At 39.1% G+C, this 23860-nt stretch overlaps 1 protein-coding gene across 1 annotated transcript in view; it reads right to left on the reverse strand.

Annotated features, from left to right (window-relative positions):
* Nucleotides 1-23860, reverse strand: part of THEMIS (thymocyte selection associated) — a 71425-nt gene that overhangs the window by 43336 nt on the left and 4229 nt on the right. Inside the window, exons 2-4 of the mRNA XM_041423952.1 lie at nucleotides 14280-14438; nucleotides 6047-6505; nucleotides 2301-3343 (exon numbers count right to left, since the gene is read on the reverse strand). Coding sequence (XP_041279886.1) covers nucleotides 2301-3343; nucleotides 6047-6505; nucleotides 14280-14438 — 1661 coding nt within the window. The remainder of the gene's footprint in view (nucleotides 1-2300; nucleotides 3344-6046; nucleotides 6506-14279; nucleotides 14439-23860) is intronic.

Here is a 23860-nt window from a genome sequence, read left to right on the forward strand (position 1 = left end):
AAAGCTTATCCCAGGCTGCCACCTTGTCAGGCTTAAGTTCAGCTCATTAGGACGCTCATCTGTTATTTATGCAAATAAGCCTATGCATAGTCACAAAATATGCAAAGATGGCTATTTATCAGTTTGGCACAGTTTCTGACTTCCTGAACCTTCAGACGTTCCTGATAGATTTAAAAAGAAAGCACAACGTCCCCTAGCGCTGCAGAGGGGCCAAGGCAGAGCCTAGCTGCTACCATCCACCTCTTCTCAGAGGACTCATGGTGCTCAGGATAGAAAAGATAATGTATTCTATGTGACTTTAAACACAATATGCTACAGCTCAGGATGTTTAATCTAGTGAATAAAGGATCTCTACTTGTTTCACCTTCCCAGGGGAGGAGATTTACAATATGCATAACTCCAAGCATTCTGACTGCAGTTTATTATTTATTTATAACAGCACCTGCCCCTCAAAAAATTAAAAAGAATCTTCTGAAATAGTGTTTAAATTATCTCCTTTGTGTGGACAGCTGCAGTCTAAGGTTCCTCTCATTAATGAATGTGCAAAAGAACCTCAGCTCATCCCTTCTCTACCCTTACCGCTCTCTTCTCACTTTAGGAAAATATTATCTTCTGCATGAGCCTGATGAGGAGTCAGCATCCACCTGCTTTTCTGCACACACAGCCATCAGCAGCTGCAGGAGGTTTGAATCCTCCTGACAAGGGTACAGATTGACCAGAAACAGAGCTTTAGGGAATTTTCCCCCAGTTCTTTATCCCTGGCCAGTACCAGGGTGATTGCTTTCCTGTGAGCTCCATGGACAAGTCTCTCATGTATCCTTCCTTGCACAACGGGACGTCTTATTTAAGCTGTCCATTGTTCATTGTAAAAATTAGAAGAAAGACCTGTCTGTAGTAAAGACAGGAGAAAATGTCACATCTTTTTTTGGTAGTACCCTTACCTTAGGGAGCCACCTTATCCATTCAATTCTCCTATAGACTGTTGGAACCATTTCCCAGGTTCTGTGTGGAGCTTTGGACCTGCATGTGGTCTTGGAATTGAGGAAAGAGAGAAGGAACACCTCCAGCAGGCAAAGAGAGGTACTCACAAATGCTGCCCTTTCAGAGGCTACAATTGAACTTCAGTTGCATAACAACACACAAAAAAAGAATTCCATCTGAATCCCCCAAAATATAATAACATGAGTTACATTGTATTTAAAGCATAGCAGTCACAACACAGGGTGCTCAGTCCACCCTGATGTCAAGATGATCTCATCAGGAGAGAGAATAGTAAGAGCAAGAATAGGAAAACATGTGGGTTCAGATAAAGGTGGCTTAATAAATGAAGGGAAGAGGGGGAAAAACCCCAAAACAGTGATGCAAAGGCAGTCCCTCACCACCTCCCACAAGCAGACTGCTGTCTGACCAGTCTCTGAGTTATGTTTGCCTTCCTAGGCAAATCAATCTCAGTTTTTATTGCTGAACACAGTATTATGTGTCATGGAATATCCCTTTGGTCAGCTGAGTGTCCTCTCCCAACCTCTTGCCCAACCCCAGCGAACTTCCTAGGGGAAGCCTGGGAAATCAAGAAGGCCTTGACACTATGGGAACATGGCTGTAAAACAGCCAAAAGATTTGTGTGTTATCAATCCAGATTAAATAAAAATACTTTACAGACTGGTGTGAAGAAAATCAACTCCACCTCAGCCTCACAAAGACTAATGAACAAATGCATTGTCTTAGTTAATTAAAATTGTCATGGAAGGGACACTTCTTTGTTTTTGTTAACATCAACTTCTATTCTAAAAGAACTGTTGGTTTTTTTTTTGTTGTTGTTGTTGTTTTGGTTTTTTTTTATTTTTATTTTAAGTTCCAAACCTATTTCCCACTTGAGTGAGTGCAAAACAATGAATTCAAAAATTTCAATACAACCTGTCTCTCTGTGAACTGAATTCCACAGTTTCCAGCTGAGCAAAATTATCTTTACATCGTGAAAACATATGCTTCCCCTTAATAAAGATTTAAATACAGGCACTTCAAATCCCTCCCTTCACTTTTACAATGGTGCAGTAAAGGATTATCCATGCAAAATTATACAGCCAAGATTTCTGCTGTGAGTCGGCATGGTTCTGTTGTTTTTCATGGATCAATTAACACACACTGGAGATTTTAGCCATTCCTGTCTGTAATTGCTAATTTGCCCATTACAGGGAGCTGAGAGCCATCTGTGTACCTGGCATAAGGATACAACAGTGAAATGAAGAGTTTAAACCCACAGAACATGACCTGTGGTTGTAGGACAAGAAGAGACACCCTACCTTTGGAGCTTGTAGTACATCAGACACATCTTGCTTAGGCACTGCAAGAGTAGGTGGTGGTGCTGTTGTGGGCTTTTTGGGAGGCCTGGGTGGTGGATGGAGGGTTAGGTTTTCATATCTTCTCAACATATAGTATTCCTCTTTGCTGATCTCTTCCACAGTTGCCCTAGTCACAGGCGGTGCAACTGTCTGGACATCTTTGCTGAGCAAATGGACCAACATGTTTAAACGATACACAGGAATCTCCCAGCTCTCTGCTGGACTGCTAGCACTACTGACCAGCAAGTAAGAGTCTGTGATTTCTTCTTCAAACTGCAGACCAGGCGCAGCAGCCAAGACATCTTTCTCGACAGAAAGGTCCCTCACAGACACTTTGACATTAAAAGGCAAGTGGAATTCTTTGCAAATCTCAGAGAGGTGGTACTGTTTCTTGTCATGAATCACTTCCACAAAGCCACCTTCCATGTACATAGGGAGGAGCACTTTTTTATATGAATCACTTAGTATTTGCTCACAAGCTAAAACATCTATGAGTTTCTTTCCTCCCTCATACAGAACTTCACTAGTCTGGCATTGCTGAACTAGAAATTGATCTCCAACTGAAACAGAAAAAAACTCTTTATGAGGGGAGGTAAAGGCTTTAGTTGCTACAACATGAAGATGTTCTTTTTCATTTCTCACTATCTCTAAGTCATAGGCAGTTGGAAACTCCCTAGGTCTTCTCTTGAATTTTCCTTTGTAGCTCATAGGGATTAAATAATGTCTTTTGGAGGAATCACTTCTCATCTCAGAGGCTAGAACTCTTGCTGCCTGGTACTTTTTGTAAATGACAATCTCTTTCCCTGTAGACAATAAGTTATAAGGTTTTTGGTTTCCTGAAGGCCCTTCCATTATCTCAGCAACCATAGGAAATTCTTTGCTGGTTCTCTCAAATATATCTTCCAAAGAAAGTGGCTGAAGGAAAGAGCTAACATCATAATGGTCTGTTACATCCTTGACCTCAACATCCAGATCTGAGAGGATATGAATGATGTCTTTTCGAACTGAAAAGAAAAATAAATATATTGAGTTTTGTTTTAAAACTGACACTGAAATAAAATACACATCCTGTTGGCCAGATACTAAAAGTACCTTCCCTGAGGTGTGCATGTCCCTGTGTAAATGTGCACCACTAACTGGGCCAGCCAAAATCTGATTGTAGTAATTTGAAAGATATGGTTATCAGATATGCATGAGACCACACAAATGAAGAGAGACAATAAGGTGTGCAAATTTAAGAAAAAGAAAAGTCTAGTTCACCATTTCCCCCACAACACCTCCAAGTTTAATCAGTTGTTTATCTTCTCAAACTCTTGGGTGCAAGATGTATTTTTATTCTTTTACTTCATAGTGGTTTAGGGTTTCTCTAAAGAAATGAGTGGGGAAACATTTTTAATAAATAAATAGCATTTGGATCCATTAACAATATGTTGCTGCTATAGCCAGGCTGGGAGAAAAAAGGTATTTTGATATTTATAGGAATAATTAAAACATCTGTAATTATTAGGAAATAATATCACTTAACAAAATGGAAAAGCCTTTGTATAACTAAGAGTAAGTTATTTTTATGAATTAAGACATTTAAATATTATGTTCCTCTCTGGAACTGTTGCATCTTTTTCTGCATCACCTGGTTTTATTCACTTTCAGAACTGAGCCAGTGAATTTAACATCCTGACAGGGAGCAACAGCTCTTTAACCACAACTGAACTTGCAAAATTTTGAATGCAAAACTTCCAAGAACAAAGCTGACTATGTAATTAAGGCTTGTTTAAGAATTTGGCTCCAAGTCAGTGACACAACAGATCACTGACCAAGGCAGTAAAATTAACAAACACATAATATTTAATTACTCTCTTCAATAAGATTTATTCTGCATAGACTTACACAAAGGGATAGTATATTCTGGATTCACACTTCCTTGTAGCAGGACATACCAATATTTTATACTGAAAAGTTGGTATCAGATTTATTTTCTATGACAGAGTTCTATGACAGTGATTCAGGGTCTGTTTGTTCCACCTCTGCTTTTGTCACATTGACACCTTGAGGTGATAAACATTCTGAGCACCACAAGGAAAAGATAACAGAGGAAAATGACTGGTGAAAATGAAACTTTCTATGAGCATTTGTGAGAGTTCCACACAAAAATCTTGTTCATTATTAATAATGAGACGTATAGAAGATTCCTGCTCACAGCCTGTGAAAATGTAATCAGCTATCCGAGTTATCAGGAATCTTTTTTTTTTTTATAATGGGTAGTAATTCTCATACTTTATCTTGTGCCTATTTATAGGTCTTCTAAAAATGGTGAAAATCCATTCTTCATGGTCCACAAGAAAGTAATTATTCATGTACCATGAAGCCTACTTTTCAAGTTTGTATTAAATAGTTATTTAGGACATATGCAATGCTTCTTAAATGTTGAGAACACCATGAAACTTGAAATAAAAACAACAAATACAACAAAGACAAGTGAATACCATATATTTCTGAATCTTCTGAAGGTTTTCAGGGGCATTAAATTCCTATTGATTCTGCACATATATCTAATGACATAGCAATAAACCTGAGTTAATTGAGCTTCAGGAGATGAGCTAGATCTCTGAATCTAGCTAGAGTTACAGCAAACATTACTTTTACATTTTACTTTTACATTACAGTTACCTTAACTTGTGAAGTTATATTTTCCAAACTCACACATTAAATCACATAGCAAGCACAGCTGAATGTCTTATGATAAGCATATAACAACTATGGTATATTGTGTTAGCAGTCTCTGCCTGCTTTTATTTCTTTCTCGTCTGTCCATTTGCTTACATAATTCAACAGAGAAATGCTCAATTGTGAAAAGATGTCTCGCTTAATATCCTCAGGAATGTCATACTTCTGTTAAGATTCAATTTCTACGGAGCTTGTTGGTTTGCTTCTAGTAAATGCAACGAGCAGCAAAACCTTCCCAAAAGCTAAGCTACTATCCTCCAGTCAGAACCCAGCTGTATCAAGGTTTTGGTGGAACAACTAGTTCATAAATATTTTGAAGTTTTTTAAAATAAAAACTCAGAGTACAAACTTTTAAAGATGCTGGTTTTCTAATATTTCTGTTTGCTCAAGCCCACAGGTTTCAGAATTTGTCCATGAGTTTTTTGTGTCTATATTCAGTTGATATTTGTTTCTGCAACAGAATAAGATAATATGATTTTCCTTTCTCTGACATCCTCGTTCTGAAAATTAAATGGTAACACATGTATTGCAACATGTGCAATTGTTTTTTTTTTTCTTTTCTTTTTCTACCTCCTAGACATAGCCATAAATGATCAAGTGGCTTCTCCATGGCCAAAGTCTAAGACACAAAGAAAGAGAATCTGGGAACTGGACAGAATTCCTAAGCTTAACCTTTTTACAAAGCTGAGCTTAGGAATTTACTATGCAGTATATTTTCAGTGAGGATTTAATTGTAGTGATCAACAAAATGGCAACAGAAAGAAATGCAAGGTAATAATCTGAACTAGCAGATGATAAAGAAACACTAAAAATATTGTTTTTATCTTTCTTCCTCTTGAAACTAACAGTGGCAAATATGGATAAGGAATTTTTAACAAACTGAATCTTTCGTGGTTATTTTAAGAAAATGTTGTGTATTTAAGGGTACTTTGGTACTTTGCTACACCAAGTTTAACAGAACACTGACTTTAATTCCTACTTACATTTCATTACTGCCTGCACATCGTAGACAGGCATGAGAATCAAACAACCATGAAAATTCTCAGGAAGTGGACTAGAGGAGTCCCACTTATGTAAAGTATTGGAAAGTTTAACAATCCGGTTTCTACCCTTAGGGATTTTCCATTCTGCAATCTCTTTTAGGGTGTACATCTGGTCATCTTCACACTCATAGAATTCTCCTTCTTGGGAAAGCGGCAAAGTAAAAGAATGAGACTGGTTATTTCTGACCACGACACAGTTCACAGCCATCATCCCATGGACCTCTTCCACTGAGTTGAAGGTGATCTGCTCATCATGTTTGATAGTGAAATTTTCCAATTTTATATCCTTGGCGCTGTAGTAAGAAGGATGGCCAAACCTTGTTGGCCCAATAGAGACTGTTCTTGCAATTTCTTCAATGCTGATATATGGAGTCTTATCTGCCACAACCTTGTAAAGACCTAAAACCAGAAAACTTGCATTATAAAAAGGGAAATACACAAAGAAAGTCAGGCCAAATATTACACTGCGAATGTTATTAAAATAGGGAGCAAAGCACATCAAATAATTCATAGATGATAGCTCAATTGCTAAAAATATGACTCTGTAGAGGTAATATCAGCTGGTGCAATGTATAGACAGCTGGAATTAACACTTTCTGACGTGTATTTGATTTCTGACATCCAGCATTCTTAATCCACAGTAAAATTTTTCTTTGCCACAGAAAAAAGAAAAATTATCCTAAATTCCTATCTGTCTTCTCAGGAAACCAGCCTTTGAGACCTAAATGCAGATGTGGTATGAGGAAACACAACATTAATGTGATCAGTTCATACAGGATAAGTTTCTTGTATAAACATCAGTACTCTGCTACCTTCCACATGAAGACTGGGAATTCCTAGACAAAGTGTGTTTAAAGATACATCCCAAATGAAAGAGTAGCACCTACAGATAGAAAGAGCAAATAGATTTCAGCATATCTGACAGCCCAGTCCACCAGCTGGATTAATTCAAAGTCTGGGTGTTTAGCACTCCAGCCATCACGAGGCAATTAAAATGCTGAAGTTCTGCAAGGCAGAAGCTGTATCTGAGCTTCCCTATCTCCTAGGGACATTATTACTTCATGTTAATCATGCCCTTTGGATCTGTCTCATTAGGAGTTTCCATTGCAAGAAAATGTGTACATTTCTATATTTGCATGAGAGTTTTCATAAAGGAAGATGAACTGAAGGGTTGAGAGGACTAAAAAGCAGGTCTTAGCTGAACTGTGTGATTCATCTGTCTTCCTCACAAGGCGTGGCATCATTGTGAATGTTGCCTTATGGAATTGCAGTGCAGCTTCCTGAGACAGACATTGACAAAGCCTTGCTTTCGAGTGAATATAAGCAAGAACAGGGTTATTTCTAGGCCAAGTTTGCTAGTCACAAATAAAACAATAGCGACAGCTACAGTGATCAAAGAAGCCAAGCTCCCTGGGAGACACTGCCTTTTCTCCCTTTGTCTGCAAAAGTCAACCAACAAAAATCCTATGGCCTCACTCCCCTGTGCTATTGACTCCTCTGAACCACAGAGAGGGCTCTTTGTGGTAAAGGTATACTCCCATTTGGGCTGTCACGGAGGAAGCATGGGATGGGGTATCAAGGAGCCTGGTTGGTACCACTAAATACACTTTTATGGCAGCTTCAAATCCCATGAGTAGTTCAAGCTTTATGTCTGAAAGGTTTTAAATTGTCCTCAGCCAAGTGCAGGATGTCCCAGCAGATACCTAGATTTCAGTAAGGTGAGATGCTGCCAGAACACACAGTTGCTGCTGGATCTTGGGAAGACACTAATTTCCTTCGCTAGACCTCACCTGGTTGTGGGATTGTTTAACAAATTGCATCACAGGATATTGTTTCTTTTGAAAATAAGCAAGGTGCTTATTTTCTTCCAAACATTTTCCCTGACTGACTTTCATTACTGACCATAATAAACAAAACTGAGGGACCTGCATGGTATCAGGGAGTCCCTAAGATTGTATTTCTTTAAATGGATATATCAAATAATTACCTCTATCACAACAGCCTTTTAAAAATCATTTTTTGGGGTGGTTCTGGTTACAGGATTGCTGTGATTCTTTACAGTAGCAAAACCCTGTACTTTCACTTTGTAACTGTAGCATCACTCTTGTTAAAGGAGGCATAATTAAGATTCTGTCTGTTGAGTAGCTTTTAACTGGATTCATCAAAAGATTGGGCATATTTGGTTCTGTGTGTCCCATGTGGCCACTAGTAACTCTGGGAACTAACTTCTCTGAGGGCCTGTCAGCAGCCTAAGCAGGAATAGCCTCTTTGATCTACTGCAGAAATAGTCACCAGTTGCACCAATGTCACCTATTTCTGCAGTTTTGTGCCTTCACAATTGTCTGTATGACAGCCAGCTTTTCCTGTGTGAAGTCAGCACCCTTGTGTCAGTGCATCCTCTACATATATGCCCTCACTGCAGGAAAACCTCCAGACTTTTACCTGGGCTGCAAGGAAGGCACATGCATGAATGTACAAAGTACAACTTGAACACACTTTTCCCTCCTACTGATATTTGCTATGTTTCTCACTGCCATTTTAAACACAATTATTAGTGAGGAAGTTATCTACCACAGTACTAAACACCACTGGAGCATGTCAGTGCACATCAACACAAACAGGTTCATCAGCATTTAGAAAGTATCACTGTGACAAGGCACCAGTGACAAACTGAAACTGCGGAAAAGACAAACAGTGTTCTAGTACCATGCTTTGCAAGCACAAGATGGGTATCACCTCCTGGAAGTGCTGAGAGAAAACAAATAGGAACATTCTTCATTAAAAAGGATATTCAAAATACTTATGATGTGTCCCAAAGGCAGTAACTATGCTTACCCATCTGTGATACAGGAGCAAGTGTATGCCTCCCACAAATTCCCCCGAATTACATTGAAAAGCCTCCATAAACTGTGCAAGAAACTTCCAGTTGAAAGTATTTGGCAAGGTACAGATATGAGGAACATTCTTCTCCTGTATGAGTTTGACAATAGTCTAGGGCTACTAGTTTTGCTGGGACTACAAAGTTATTTGGAAGGCAACTATTTCAGCAAGAAACCGATGAACATCCCAGGCTGGACAGCAGGTGTCACATGGAAGCATAATTACCACATTTCATGCAAAACTAGACACCTGATTAACCCCTTGGGTCAGGCAGACTGGCTTTGTCAAGGATGGGAGCAGAAGAATGTTTGCCTTCTGTTCTAGTAATTTTCATAATTCTGGTGACAGAATGCTTGCTTAAGCAAGAGAAGAGCTATGTGCCCTTGCATACTTAGCTTCTGTATTGATAACACTCCTGACATGACCTAAGAGCCACCTCTGAGTGGCTATGAACATGGAAAGTTCCATATGTTTCTCTCTACACACAACATAGTTAAATATATAAAAGGCTATTTTGGTATGTTGGGTGGAAGTCACTGCCATATTCTGCCATGATATCATCTCTTAAATGCCCTCCTTGATACTGTATATACGTAAAAACCAAAACAAAACCACAAAAACCACCAAACAATAGTCTCTGGAACAATTCAGAGCCTTATTAAAATCACTGTGAATCAAATTCCAAAAAACAAATGTTTTCCAAATCTAAGAGAACAAGGAAACCTCCAGGAGGAGGAGACATATGGTAAGTTTGAGATGCTAAAATTTGGACATTTTGAGGTCAAACAAAAATATTTTTGTACTTTTTCATAAACCATAAAATGACTGAATCAAATTGACTTAGACATTCCCAAGAGATCTTGGTGGACGGTAAGGAGGAAAGACAGATGGGAATAACAAATTTGGAAGAAAGTCCATCTGGTTTATCAAGATCTGGCATTATTGCTCCTATAGCTCCTACTTTCTAAATGCAATCTGGTCTATAACCAAACTGTACTGATGTCCAATGGTTTGAGGGAAAATAAAACAGTCATATAAGTAGAACTATACACATATATAATAATGCTACAGGAAAATGTAACCATTCCACTCCATGAAGCCTCTGTAACTAGTGACATTTTACTAGCTGAAGTGTCTGCCTAGACATAATATGATGATTAGTAAGCCCCAAACATCATCAACCCATCTTTTCAACAACTTGACACAGAGAGAGTTTGAGAAAATTATTTCACTGGTATGGGAGAAAAAACATAGCCAGAGGATCACAAGATTGAATGTGCTATGGGAAAGCATGTTTTGATAGAAGGATATTTTTACCACCTTTTTACAGAAGAGTATACGCAGCTCTCTTTTACTGGCTGTAGTGTAAAATGTACCACCCTGGAGCTTTATGAACTTCTTATTTTCCGTCTTAATTAGAGTCCTGAAGGAAGGGAGTATTTTACTCTCTTTCCTCCACAGAAAGCTGAGAAAACCAATAGTTTGGCTTGCCTAGTAGAGTAGCAAGCAGCTTTCAAGAAAAAAGAAGAGCAGAACAAATCATCTGTCCCAGAGTAGCAGTTTCTGTTCCCAAAGTAAGGCTGGGAAGAGCACAGTTTCTACCTTCTCTGGAGAAGACTTAATTGCTATTCCTCTTTTCTCACACCTCCAGCACCCACTCACTACCTCTTCTGCTTCAGCATCCTCCTCTTCTCATCCTGTCCCAAAGTCCAGCTCTTCCTCACCTAATACTGAGATGAGCCTTTTAATGCCTAACCTCTGTTTTTCCACGGATGTGTTGGGTGGTCACTGACAAGTCTTCTGTCTTTTGACTTACAGATGAGTACTCAAAATGGCAGTCATGCTCAGCTATGAGTCTGTCAGACCATATAGGAATGAGCAGCAGCAACAGCCAGGGACCTCATGAGAACAGGAGCAGTCCAGGAATGTTCTTTGCAGAAGAAGGAATACAACAGATTGAAATGTAATCATTTGTGCTGGCAAACAATTCAGCTGTTGTGCAAATTACCTGTCTGCTAATTTGCTAGATGTGAAAATTGTAGTTCAAAATGTGGTTAGATGTAGTCATTGAAGTGTCTAGAGTAACAGCAGACTTCTATTATTTTACCCAGTGTATGAGCACAGAAAGAATAGCCCAGTCCTCTGGGGCATGAAGAAGAACAAATTAGAATGAGGATAAAACGAAATAACACAGATAGTGAACTTGCGGTTGCAGCGGTTTCTGTAATGCAAAGCACAGATTAGGCCTTTATCAAGGATCTGATTTGCCAGAGAAGAAAAAAATTAGTCCTGAAGACTGCAAATATGTTCAGAAAGACAAAGAGTAGGGCTCATTTAAGGCCAATGAGCCTAGTTCTTCACTCTCAGAACTGCTATCCCCAGAGTAAACTAAATAGGAGCATTGCTCATTCGTGACAGCATGCACACAGTGAAAGCATACATGAGCCAATGACATGCAAAAGAGCTCATGGCAAAGGAAAAGAGCATCAAAGAAATGGATTTCTTTGCATCTTGCTGGCAAGAGAGGACTGTACATACAGTGTAAATACAGGGTCAGCCTCCTGGAGACCTGTGGGTATTTTTATTGAATTAAGTCAAAGGCAGTGTGAAAAAGATAATCTCCAATTCAGTTCTGTGCTTCATTCAAGAGATGGGGCAAGCCGTGTTTCATGTACAATGTTTCAGTTAGATCTTAGCACGTGTATGTAATAAAGTGAAAAGGAAAAAGGTCAAGAAAGAGCAAGAGACTCTGCAGCCTTGACTCTGCAGAGCAGAATCATTCATCAGCTAAGAACTAAACTAGAGAAATGACAAATTTACGTCTTACCAAATAGCTCCTGAATGCAAAAGAGTACATATACAGAGAAAAAGAGGAAAGAAGTGCTCCCTGTTGGGCTAATAAGAAGTGTCATTATGCCCCTCTTCAGTGCTGCTGTTCAGTAATACCCATCATGTGGAGGATAATAATGATAAATTTCAGCAAAATGAACTCTGAATTTATTTTTCAAGTGAAATAACCCAGTTTTCTAGAACACTGCTTGGGAGAGTTCATAACTATGCATGAAAATTGTAGTGATTAGATCAAATTTGAAAATGTGCTCAGCAGGGCAACAGCATCCAAATGCCAGGTTGTAAAACTGATCACTTGAATGCAAATAAATCCCGATTCACCAAGTTCAAGCATTTGAAATCACAAGTCTTTCTGTTCTAACAATCGGGACCTTCAACATTAATAAATTTAGGATTACTTTTATCACTCTGTGGTGTTGGATATTTTAGGATTCAAATGTTCAACCTCGTCTGTCAATCAAGATTTAGAATATATTTCTATCGGTGTATATATTTTAGAGATAGAAGAAATTTTAATAATATCAGAGAAACTTGGATTACAAGAAAAATACCAAGTATCTTGAGAGTTCACAGGAGAGTCATATTTTAATATCTCTAGATAGCCACAGATAATTAAAAGGTCTTTGATGTCTACGTCTGGGCCCTACTAGTGCTTGAAAATGGCATTCCAAAAAAGTATTTTAATAAGTGGTCATAGAAACCACTCTGATTCACAGCATAAGAGAAACATGAAAGTAAATTGAGGATCTATTTGGGGGGGGGGGGGGGGTGAAAGTTATGTATATGCAACTATTTCAGAGAGAAATATGTATTTTAGAGATGGCAAATAAAGGCACAGCAGAAGATATTTTTCTGTAGAATTCAGATGAAATATTTCATTCCCATGGACTTGTACATTTTATTTGTTTCAATAAGTGTGTCTTGTCTTCCTCTGCAGAAAAAGCATGTCCCAGCTTGGATGCTGGCATAACCTAAACCCTCTATATGCACGTGCACACTCTGGCATACTCAGCAAGACTTTAGAAGAGCGTCAATGAGGTTATTAAGTCAAGCACTCAAAAACTAGAAAACACTCATATTATGTTCCCAATGCAGCATCAATTTAATTTCCCATGTGCTTTCAGTACAATACAGTGCTAATTAAATATTTAGAGTGGGGTTTTTTTGTTTGTTTTTTTTTTTACAAAACTGTAACCTCGTTCAGTCCATTAGCTAGACTGAGGGCCAAAGTGAGTCCTGGGCATGATCTCAGACTCTTGAAATCCGTTGTGTTCTGTGTGTGCTCTGTACCAGTGTTTCCTTTATGCAGTTTCCTAAAGCTTCTGCCCCAGTCTGCCTCCCACCCCCACTGCCCTCCTCATGCAGCTTTCCAGTTTGCTCATCTCCTCTCACCAAGTGGTTCCCATTACTTCTGCTGTCTACAACACTCCCAGCATATTAAATGCCCTACTTGCAAGCCTCTGGGTGGGTGGGGTCTTCCTGTGCTGCTGAAACCACCTGCACTTGCCTCCAGCCTCTGATCTTTGCACAAAAAAAATCTTCATCCTTCTGTCATGCTCTCAGGTCAAAACTTTTTCTACCATTTTCCTAAGGCAGTTTGTCTCCTCCACTTCCCACACTTGGGATACTCATATGGGATACACACTTCTCCCTCTGTGCTTTAATCACTTCCCTGTTCAGTGCTGCTGGGCCCAAACATTAGAGGAACTGAGATGAGAGCCAAATTCAGAAATCAATAAATATGACACATGATGAACTAGTACTGGGTTCAGTACTTGACCAGCTCTCCTTAACAAGGCAACATGGAGAGGGGAAAATATGGTTCAAGTAACAAGTCAGTACCACATGCCAAATTTCAAGTCCATCGTCCAAAATACGAATATATTTGGATTTCTCTATAGAACAGTTAAAGAGAGACTTTTTAACCAGAAAAACACATCCATTCCCCTCTAATCCTGTTTCCAAGCATGGAACAGCCACTCTGGCAATCATGGAATAAATCATTAAAACAAAAGCAGTATTGAAAACAAAGTATTGAAAATATTTTGTACCCATAATAATAAAATACAGGTGTAGTAATGGTAAATACATCATAGTTTAAGAACACAACAAGGAAGATTTCAGCTCAGACAAGGTTTGGCAAAGTCATAAGTAAACGAAAAGATTTTTGTTGTAATTCTTACACCAAGGGACTCCAAGTGTGGAAAGCATTACCACGAAACCATATAACATTAATAACTTCTATCCAGGTTTGAGAAAGGACTATAAGAGTTGAAATTTAAAAACTAGTTGACTGTGTCTTGTATCATCTGATAAAACTGTATTCTTGACAGCTGAGTTGTAACCTCAAATATCAATCAAGATCGCAAATCAATAAAATGAACAAAGGTGATTACTCAGGGATATAATTTCTCAAAAAACATGTATTAATGAAATACTATACCAGGAAAATTTAGTGGTAATTCCACTTTGGCTGAAAACTGGCTGACTTCATTATTTTCACAGATACTTGCTATGAGTTTATTAATTTTGAAGCCAATAACTTTAATGACATCTTCTGTTGAGAGGGAGAATTCTTTTCCAAACTTCTCATAGATGGAGTCTGAAAAGAAATGCAAAAGGAAAGAAAACCATTATTTAGCTTTTTCTCACTTTGTCATGTGTCTTTACCTCTTTGAGTGAAAAGAAAAATAATACTTAAAATATAAGAAATAATACTTATCTTGTGATAATTAGCCTAATTAGCTCAGACACTAAAGGTGCCTCTGCACAGCACAGGACATAGCATATACCATAGGAAACAACAGACTACAGCAGGAGACAAAAACCCACAGACCCTTGACGTACCCAGGGAGACGACAGGAGACATCCAAGTGCAACCAGCATTTGAGCTTCCTGTGGTGACAGAAGACCTGAAGAAAGTACTAGAAATTGGAAAACTGGCAAATTAACAATGGCAACCCCTGTCCCATGTTGAAATGAGCATATTGATTCAGACCTGGTGGCAAAAAATTCCTTTTCTGTCTGTCATGTTCAGAACTTTGAGAAAATGAACAAAGCAATCCAGCCAAGTGTTTCAGCACTTCCTCAGCAAAACCTGGAACTGTATCTTGTCCCACAAAAACCAGTCTTCCCTCCCTTCTCCATTCTAGTTGTGGTCAACCTTCACTGTTTCAGAAGCAGATGTACAGGGAGAAGAATAAATCCAAAAAACTCAAAAGCCAAGTTATGAAGAAGAAGGAAAATTCCTCCTGGTCTATGCAGGAGATTAGCAGAAGCTTTGGGGCATGGGATCAATTAATTATATATAAAGGCAATACAGTGAACACATATTGTTCCATTTGTAGATAGAATTGCATTGAACACAGAACACCAGAAATGTTGACTTTAATACTAACTTCCATTCTTCTGGGCATTTCCTCCCAAGAACTAACCAAGATCTGTCCTAAAGCAATGTGGACATTCCTGTCCTGAAATCTCATCTCAAAATTTCATTTCCCTTGTGGTGAGAAACACTGTTTTCATTTCCACTCCAATGCATTGGTGAGTGTATTTATTTGCTCTCCTACTAATATTGTTCAGCTACTTAAAATACTTTCTTTCTCATTTCCATTTTTCCTTCCCCAAAGGGTTCTCAGGGTTAATTTTGCCCTTTGCTTTATCTCCTCTGAGAAGACAGATTTTCCTTCAGACAACTGCTCTAAGCCCTTAGTTATATCTTGTTCAGTTTAAAGTCTTGTCTTTTTACTTTTAAAATTTTTTTTAACCTAGGTAAGCAGAATGGTATCAAGCAATGAGAAATATTTAAAAACTGACCTCTGGCTACATAGTTTCAATCAATAATTGAGAAGGCCAGTACTGACATATCATTTTTGCTGGCAGAACTCCCTTCCTTGAAGAGCAACACTCTTTACATCTCTCCTTGTAATGGGTGGGGAAGGTGAGGAGAAAAGAAAAAAAAAAACCAGCTTAGCTTTTTTCTTTTTCCACCCAGATGTCACACCAAAAAACCCCAACTATTAGCTGACTGATCTTCCTGGTGTTCATTCAAGAACAATTCCAGTCCTGAATATAGCCTGGACTGACAAGCATCTCTTACTGAGTCTTAGATCTATTTATTAACTCTCCTGCAGCACCTGCAAATGGCAAGTGCTTGACTATCTCCTAGACCTCAAGAGAAGTCACTGGGAGCCCAGCCTGAGCATAACTTATTCTTGTTTTAGCCTAAACCTACCCAAAGCCTCAACAGAGCACCACAAAACAGCAGAAGAATGATGGAGAGTAAAGCTGAACAGCTGGGTACGTGTGCTCTTTTGTGAATAGATGTCCAGACAAACCTACTGGTTGCTTATACAATGCTCTCAACAATTGAGATGGACACCAGAAAGTCCTCAGCTTCCCTGAAGAAGATGTAGGTTTTTAAAGCTCTGCAGAAGGAATCTTGATTGAAAAAAATAAAGTAAAAAAACATCTGGAAGATGCCTTTCACAGGCTGGATGGGACAACATCCCCTGGCTTCCCTTGCTGAGGACCCTATACAGGCTTAAGGTCCCTGCTGTGCTTAGATTCCAAACTCACCCAGCAGGCTTCCTGCTGCACACCAGGATGATGACTAACTCAGAGGTATTCCAGATGATAGTGCCACACAAATATCAACCAGTGCCAGGTGAAGATACACACTGTTTATGCATGCTTTCAACAATTTTGGTACTGAGCAGAAGACCAAGAGAACTGCTGCCCTTTAACAAAAAAGAACAATCTGGTTTTCTTATTGTAAAAATAGCGCATAGTTGTTTGCTCTGTTCAATCCCTTAGCAATTCAATACAGACTAACTCAGCTGTCTCTGTGGAAATTGCTAGAGCTCCCATCAGGACCCTGGCTGCTGCTAATAAGATCATGAAGTGCCATGTCTACTCATTTTTTTAATACTCCAGGTATGGTTACTCCACCATTTCCCTGGGCAGCCTGTTCCGGTGCTTCTCTCCGGTTCACTCTTTCAGTGAACATTTTTTCCCCAGTATTTGAGATGAGCCTCCCCTGGCACAACTTGGGGTTTTTTTCCCTTATGTCACTGGTTGCCTGGGGGAAGAGAATGACTCTCACCTCACCACAGCCTCCTTTTAGGTAGTTTTTGAGAATGACAAGGTCTCTTCTTAGCCTTGTTTTCTCCAAGCTTAAATTCCCCAGCTCCCTCAGCTGCTCCTCACAGGATTTATGTTCAATCCCCTTCACAGCTCCATTTTACTTCTCAGGGCATGATCCAGAACCTCAATGTCTTTCCTGTTATTATTTCGCCCCACTCCCTGGGCTTGGCCATCCAGCCAGTTTTATATCCAGTGATGAGTGCACTTGTCCAAGCTGTGGGCTGCCAGCTTTCCCAAGAGAATGCTGTGGGAGACTGTGCCAAAGGCTTTCCTGAAGTCTCAGTAGGCAACATCCACAGCCTTTCCCTCATCCACTAAATTGAGCAGTTAAGGAGTTAAGCTCTCAAAAAACTGTTATTGAAGAATATTTAATGATTATTTCAGTCTATATTTGCAACAGAGTGATTCCACAAAACCCCCTAAATTAAAATTAAAATCAAGGGAGGTCGTTGTCCTACCGTCAAAAAAATTAACATGGGAACATAATCCACTGGCAAACAAAATGCTTTGCAATACCACCAGTAAGGACCATAGGATAGTACTTTTTTTTGCAGAAGAGAAGTTGGATGAATAGGTCATATAACCATGGAATAATGGAGGCATGCCACCACATTTTCCATCCAAGATGTTAGAGACCAACTTTCAACAGCTTATCAATAGTAAAACACATATTACCAGATTTATTTGAAATAGGCCAAGAGGTTGAAAGATTATGAGGGTGAGAGGTTGGGTTAATGATTGCTAACTGACTGAGACCATGATAGCAGAAGCCTCATTTTTATCAATAATAGGATTTAGAAAAAAAAAAAGTAAAATTTAAAATCTGCCAGCCACATTTTTGGGGGTACGATTGCACATACAGTATTGATTTTAATTACATATTTGTCTGCAACTAGATTGCTTTGGCCCTGATTTTAGCCCTTGCTTGGCAGTTTGCCTGGAATAATACAATGAAGATTACATTCAGACAAGAACAATGTTACCTAGGCACTTGCAGCAAATATTCGTGCTGGTAAAAGGGAGCCAGGGAAACTGCATCGCTTTCAAAAAGGATAATAAAAGTACTTTTTCCTTTAGAAGCCATGATAATTAATCTTAAAACTTTTTGAAAATTCCCACTTTGTGACAATGTGACCCTGAGAGATTTTACTTCAGCTGTGTAAGGCAGACCCCCTCACACGATATATTGAAAAATAAAATTTTAATTAAAATGAACTTTTTAAACATTTATTTGTTGTTGCACAACAATAACTTTGTTTTTCCCACTCAAGTCACAAAGAAAATGAAACTCTTTGAAAATGTAAATCAAATAACATTGAGAACAGAATCTTTTGATTTGAGAAAGAGGTATGCAATAGAATGCAAAAAACCCCCCAAATCAACATTTTAGCAGAACCCAGAATAAAGCAGCTTATTTACAGTGATCAAACAATGCCCCCGAAGGCTGTAATTAAAGAGCTTGTTGCCTTTGAAAGAACCTTTTCTGAAGTGTTACTTTGTTCAATAAAAACCACATTTATATCCTTTCATAAACTCATCTCCAGTTTGACAATCTGTGTTATCAACCACTGTGATCAGAACAAAGCAAACACCATATTTGGTTCAATATCTTTTCCCTCCGTCTTTTCTAAAATGCTAAACAGCCACACCACCATCGTCCCTGACATAAGCCCTTTATTTGATTTATTTCTCATTATAGCTACAAGAACAGCACTTCTGTATTAAAAACAGCAATATAAAATATAAATATAGTGAATGCCTGATATGGAGGATATCATTCTTAATGTCAGGGTATCTGCCAGTACCACTGAGATAAATATTTTATAATACAAGGTGAAATAATAAAATATCTCAGTAATATGTCCCTTTTTCTTCCCAGCAGCTTGGAGCTCCATTGGTGACTGCTCTCGTAGTGAACGCCTCACTGATGCTGATACAAGCGGCTCGTAATCAGGGCAGGGAGTAAACAGCAGCAATACATCACTGCTGTGGAACTCCTTTCTGCCAAATGCCTCCGGGCACTTTAGCACGAAGGGCCAGGGAGAGCGATGCAAAGGAGACAAAAGACTTGACTAAGGTGGCACAGAGGATTATTCAGCAGGGGTGAAGCTCAAGCTCAGGCTGGCTGACTCCCAGTCTCACAGCCTGTCTGATACAGGGTGCTGCTAAGCACTTCCAAGTACCCACCCCTCCTGGTTTTTTCTTTTTTTTTCTTTTTTTTTTTTTAGTAACAGACCAAGCTTCTTTCCTAACAAAACCAGATTACTTTGGAGGCCAAACACTAGGCATTGACTGCCTAGTCCCATGAGTTTGAATCTTTGAAGGAAAATATTTTCTCTTTCATGTCTCAGTAACGCACTGAATTCATTGCAGCTGGCAGGATGAATAGTCTTTGAAAGGAGATCCAAAGAACCAGGAACCTGGCTGCTTAGTGGGGAGATGAAAGATCCCCCTACATCTCCTGAAAGAGTAGAACTTTGTCCCAGTGTCCTTTTCCCAGTGCTCTTTTCTCCACTATTAATTTGTCATCAGTTCCCCATATAGGTGCTCTTTTCACTATCAGAGGTGACTCTGTTTCAGGGGCTGGGGAAATGGTTCTGCTTTCACATAAAGGCCCTATGCCCTGGTGCAGCCATTCAGCCAGAATTACAATAGTCCATTCTCCCCTACAACATAGCTCAGCTGAAATCACATTTTTATTAAGACTGCTGCAGGCTCTCAAAGTAATATGAAGGGCATAATGGATCTATAATTAGTGTCAATAAAAAAGGGTATCATTCTTTATGGGCATTATTTGAGGGCTAGCCAATTGTTCAGAGTTTATGCTTTTTGGCAAGAAAAGAGATCTATTTTACAGTTCTAAGGAGGAGAGTTTTGCTTAATCATTTAAATCGTTTTATACTCTGATTAAGCAGAAGGAAAAGCAAACAATTTCAGATGGGGAGATATTAGGTGGCTTTTTTTTCCAGTCAAATACCTCCTGAGCACCAAAGATGCTCAGCAGTCTGCTGGATTTCCCCCACTAAACTCAAATAATCTAATGCCTTGTAAGGAAGAGGCTGGAAATCATGCACTATGACAGACAAAGAAGGAAGCGTGCCCCAGCTTCTCTCTCTAACCCCAGGCTGTGAGAGTGGCTGCAAACAGGAGAGAACACCTGTATGGCTTTTATCCACCCCTCCCTCCATAACCCCAGAAGGTGCCACACACTGAGAGCAGGTGAGCCCAGATCCCCAGTGCCCACATGGTGCTCCAGAGGCCCGAGGATGGCAGTCATGAAGGCAATGTGAATTTGAGTGGAAGGTCCTTTGTCAAGTGACAGAGCAACTTACTGGGCTTTCAAAAAACTCTTCTCTCTTTAGCATGTCCTAAGCAACAAAAATCTTTAGGTTTGATAATTTTAGGACACAAATCTTCCAAAAGACTCTAGGTAAGATGCAAAGACGCATCTTAGCTAGATCATACCCACTTAGGCTGTGAAGGATCTGATTTTTGCCAGCACAAAACCATCAAAAAACAAAAGCTGTTAAGATTTATCTTTTGCCATATAAATTCAAACTTTAAATGTCAAGTGCTTTAAGCCATTTTATCATAATGGACTTTAAAAAAAAATACTTCTGAGGTTTCTGATTTATTACTTTCCTGATAAGTTTATGGCCTTTTTTATTTGCTAAATGCATTCTTCTGATTCTCTTCTATCTAGAGGCTCACACACTGCATGTGGCAGCAGAGCTTTGTGCATGCAGCACCTACTATAATGGAAAGAGCAAGTAAAACCACAGCTCCCAATGAAACACCTTTGACCTTTTATTTGGGTTTACCCAAATGAGTCAGAATTACTACAGCAGTGAAGACAATGACCAACCTGATTTTGAACAGCATTAGTCACTGTTATAGCTGTTCATGATTTATTTAGATTTATTAATTTTCTTTACAGCATTAATTTACTTTGAATTTAATATGTTTATTCATATATATGTTCAACAGAAAACTAGATTTTGTTGGACAAGGCTTAGGAAGGCTGCTCAAACTGGGCTGCAGGAGCAGATCAGAGTGTTGAGCACTTCACAGGTGCAGTCCAGAACTGGAAACTTGTTCAAGCATCTTCCCTACTGAGATCAGAGCATGATGCCCCTTGTGCCATTTCTGTGTGTCCAAGGGAACTAACCAGAAATAGTGGACTTGGACAAATGCCATATTCCTTCATGAACACATCACCAGGTATTTGAAGAAAAAGTTGTGTCACAAAAGCCTTGTAGCTCAGAAACAGTGTGTGGTCATGTGCTTGTGTATTGTGGGATGTTTACCCCAGGATCTTTCCTCCTATGCAATTTAACATAGTTGTTCCTTTGTCTTTCCAGAGTCTGAGTTTGTGAAAATTATCTCGGTACTTTTATAGGCTTTTTAAAGGTTTGTGGGGAGGGAAACAGGGCCCCTCCTGCTGCAGACCTCCTCCTCCTCACATCCCTGGAGCCCAAGTGCAGTGACAGCTGGGGAGCTCTCTGCTACAGGACACCAGCGCATTGAGGGAGCTTCAGCAAGACAAGACAAGGGGTTAACCCCTGCATTGAGACAAACCAAGCAATTTGGGTATTCTTCCTACCTCCTGTGGCATCCGTGGGGAGGCCCAAAATTGAATGTCACAGAAAGAAAATCCCCTCAAAGGAGATCCTTAAATCAGTTTCACCCTGAGTGCCAGCTACCCAGGGTCAGATTTTTCTCACTGTGTCTGAATGAGTCATTTCATTGAGGGCAGCAGTATGAATAAAATGAGCAATATTTGACCCAAAAAAGTCAGGGTTTGTTCTCACTTCAACTGAAGAACACTTTCTTTCTTGTTTAGAATAAAACAGGCATTTGAAGCAGCTTGAACAAGTGCAGGAGAGTTTCAGTGGTTTGTATTAATAGAGAAAATTTACTAATATGCTCCAACTACTGACCACAAAAAATAATCCAAACTATTTGTTACTCTTGGCTGTACTTAAGGCTCTTGCTCCAACTTGCTCAATCAAGAGGAACAGAAACAAATGTATTCAAAGGAAACCACCCTTCCAGTTTTTGATATGTTTATCTATCTTTTAAAAATCTTCTCTATCTTAAAAAAAAAAAAGGACACAAATTAGTAAGTGAAAGCATTGTACCGCAAGTTTCACAAATTTCACATGCAGTTCTTCCTTGGCATGCACTCCACTGAGAATCCACCCAGCAAATGCAGAGAATGATAATAATTTTTAATGATATTTCACCTCTAAGAAATACTGCCTTAATTATCTTCATCAAAGCTGTCTTATGCTCAGCCTCTGTTTAAATTATTTGTTGCTTTTTGTAAGAAAAAGTAGTTTTATTAATCCTGAAGAGGCAGTTTGCTTGTTTTATTTGTACGTATTACAGACTGCATATCCTAGCCTTCATCAACTCATTGGCTTATCATACTTGACAAGGGAGAAGGATTTGTTCTCTCTAGGTTGGCTTAGAAACAGTAAAAAAGTTCTACCCTATGTGATCATTTCTGAACTGTTAGTGTTGAGAGATATTTCTTGTCTAAATTAGGACTCGGGGCAGCTGAGTTGGGATTGATAAGGATTCCTTTTGCATTCAGTTTTCCTAGCTACAATAAGAGGGTTAACAAGATCTTTTGAACTCTGTTGATGGTCAGCAGAGCCCATCACTTCCCTGAAAGGCTTGTAGAAATGCATGCTGGAAAGTTGCCATTTTCCAGTCACCAAAGCAGAGAGAGTGAAACCGAAACTGCAGAGACAGCGAGTGAATGTGAATACGCAGTCAGCAAGAGGAACCATGAGTCATGTTGTTTAGAGTTGACCAAAATGAGTTTTGAAATGGAAACCAATTCACCCAAAGGGGTTTTGGTTTTTTTTTGGCCCTGCCTCTCATGCAGCTGTCAGAGCGCACCAAGCATCTGCCCAGAGGAGGAATCCCAACCTGTCAATTCTAAGAATCTTTAAATCCCTTAGGTCTGGAAGGACATTAACCAAGGATGTACATGTGGGGTTCCACAGTTGCCTCTTTCTATATTTTCTCCCTGCACAGATCTGGCACTTTCCTGAACCCCAGAGACTGGAGTACCACAGCTACAACAAACTGCTTCACTGCATACCCAGACTGCAGAGACAGAGGCTGCTGCCTTAGAGTTCCCTTCTCCTCAGAGAAGGAGCACAGAATTTCCTGATGTGTTTCACAGGCCTGTTCTAAAAGAGGGTATGTTCTGGAACTTCATTTTACACAACATGCATGCTGGTTTCAAATAACTGAACCACAGAGCTGAGCTACAAACTCTCCCCATATTCTGGGAAGTCCCAACCCCTGAAGAAATGGGGGAATACCATTACTGATGTCTGTGTTTAGGTGGGGCAAGAATGGGAAGACTGTGGGTAAGCAAATAACAAACACCAACAGAAAAGGTGCCTTGAGAGGTTCTTAATTTTTTACAATTAAAGTTGGCACTTTTTACTGTTTTGCCATTGGTTAAATTAAACCTGTAAAATATTAAATTCAATTACCTATAAAATAATTATATTAATATTAAAACAGACATAATTTTTGCAACATAAAAATGAAAGCCTACACTTGCATGCTATCTGTAAAAATCAGTGGTCAGACAGTATTTACCTCACTAAGTATCAATATTTACTAAAATGTTCAAAGAAAGATATTTGATCAATCAAATCAGTCCCCAATGGAGTTTCAGCAATTTAATTTTTTAATAACATATTTTAATGAGCTATTAAATTATCATGTGCCTCAGTCTGCACTGTAGTTCCTTTCTAATCAGCATTGATTACCAAGTTATTTGTATCTGGCAGACTTGCTTTCATTTTAAAATCATCTTTCCTATTCCCTTCAGAGGTTCAACAGAACAGT

This window comes from Onychostruthus taczanowskii, unplaced genomic scaffold (genome assembly GCF_017590055.1).
Source record: "Onychostruthus taczanowskii isolate IOZ18803 unplaced genomic scaffold, ASM1759005v1 scaffold8, whole genome shotgun sequence".
Lineage (NCBI taxonomy): Eukaryota > Metazoa > Chordata > Aves > Passeriformes > Passeridae > Onychostruthus > Onychostruthus taczanowskii.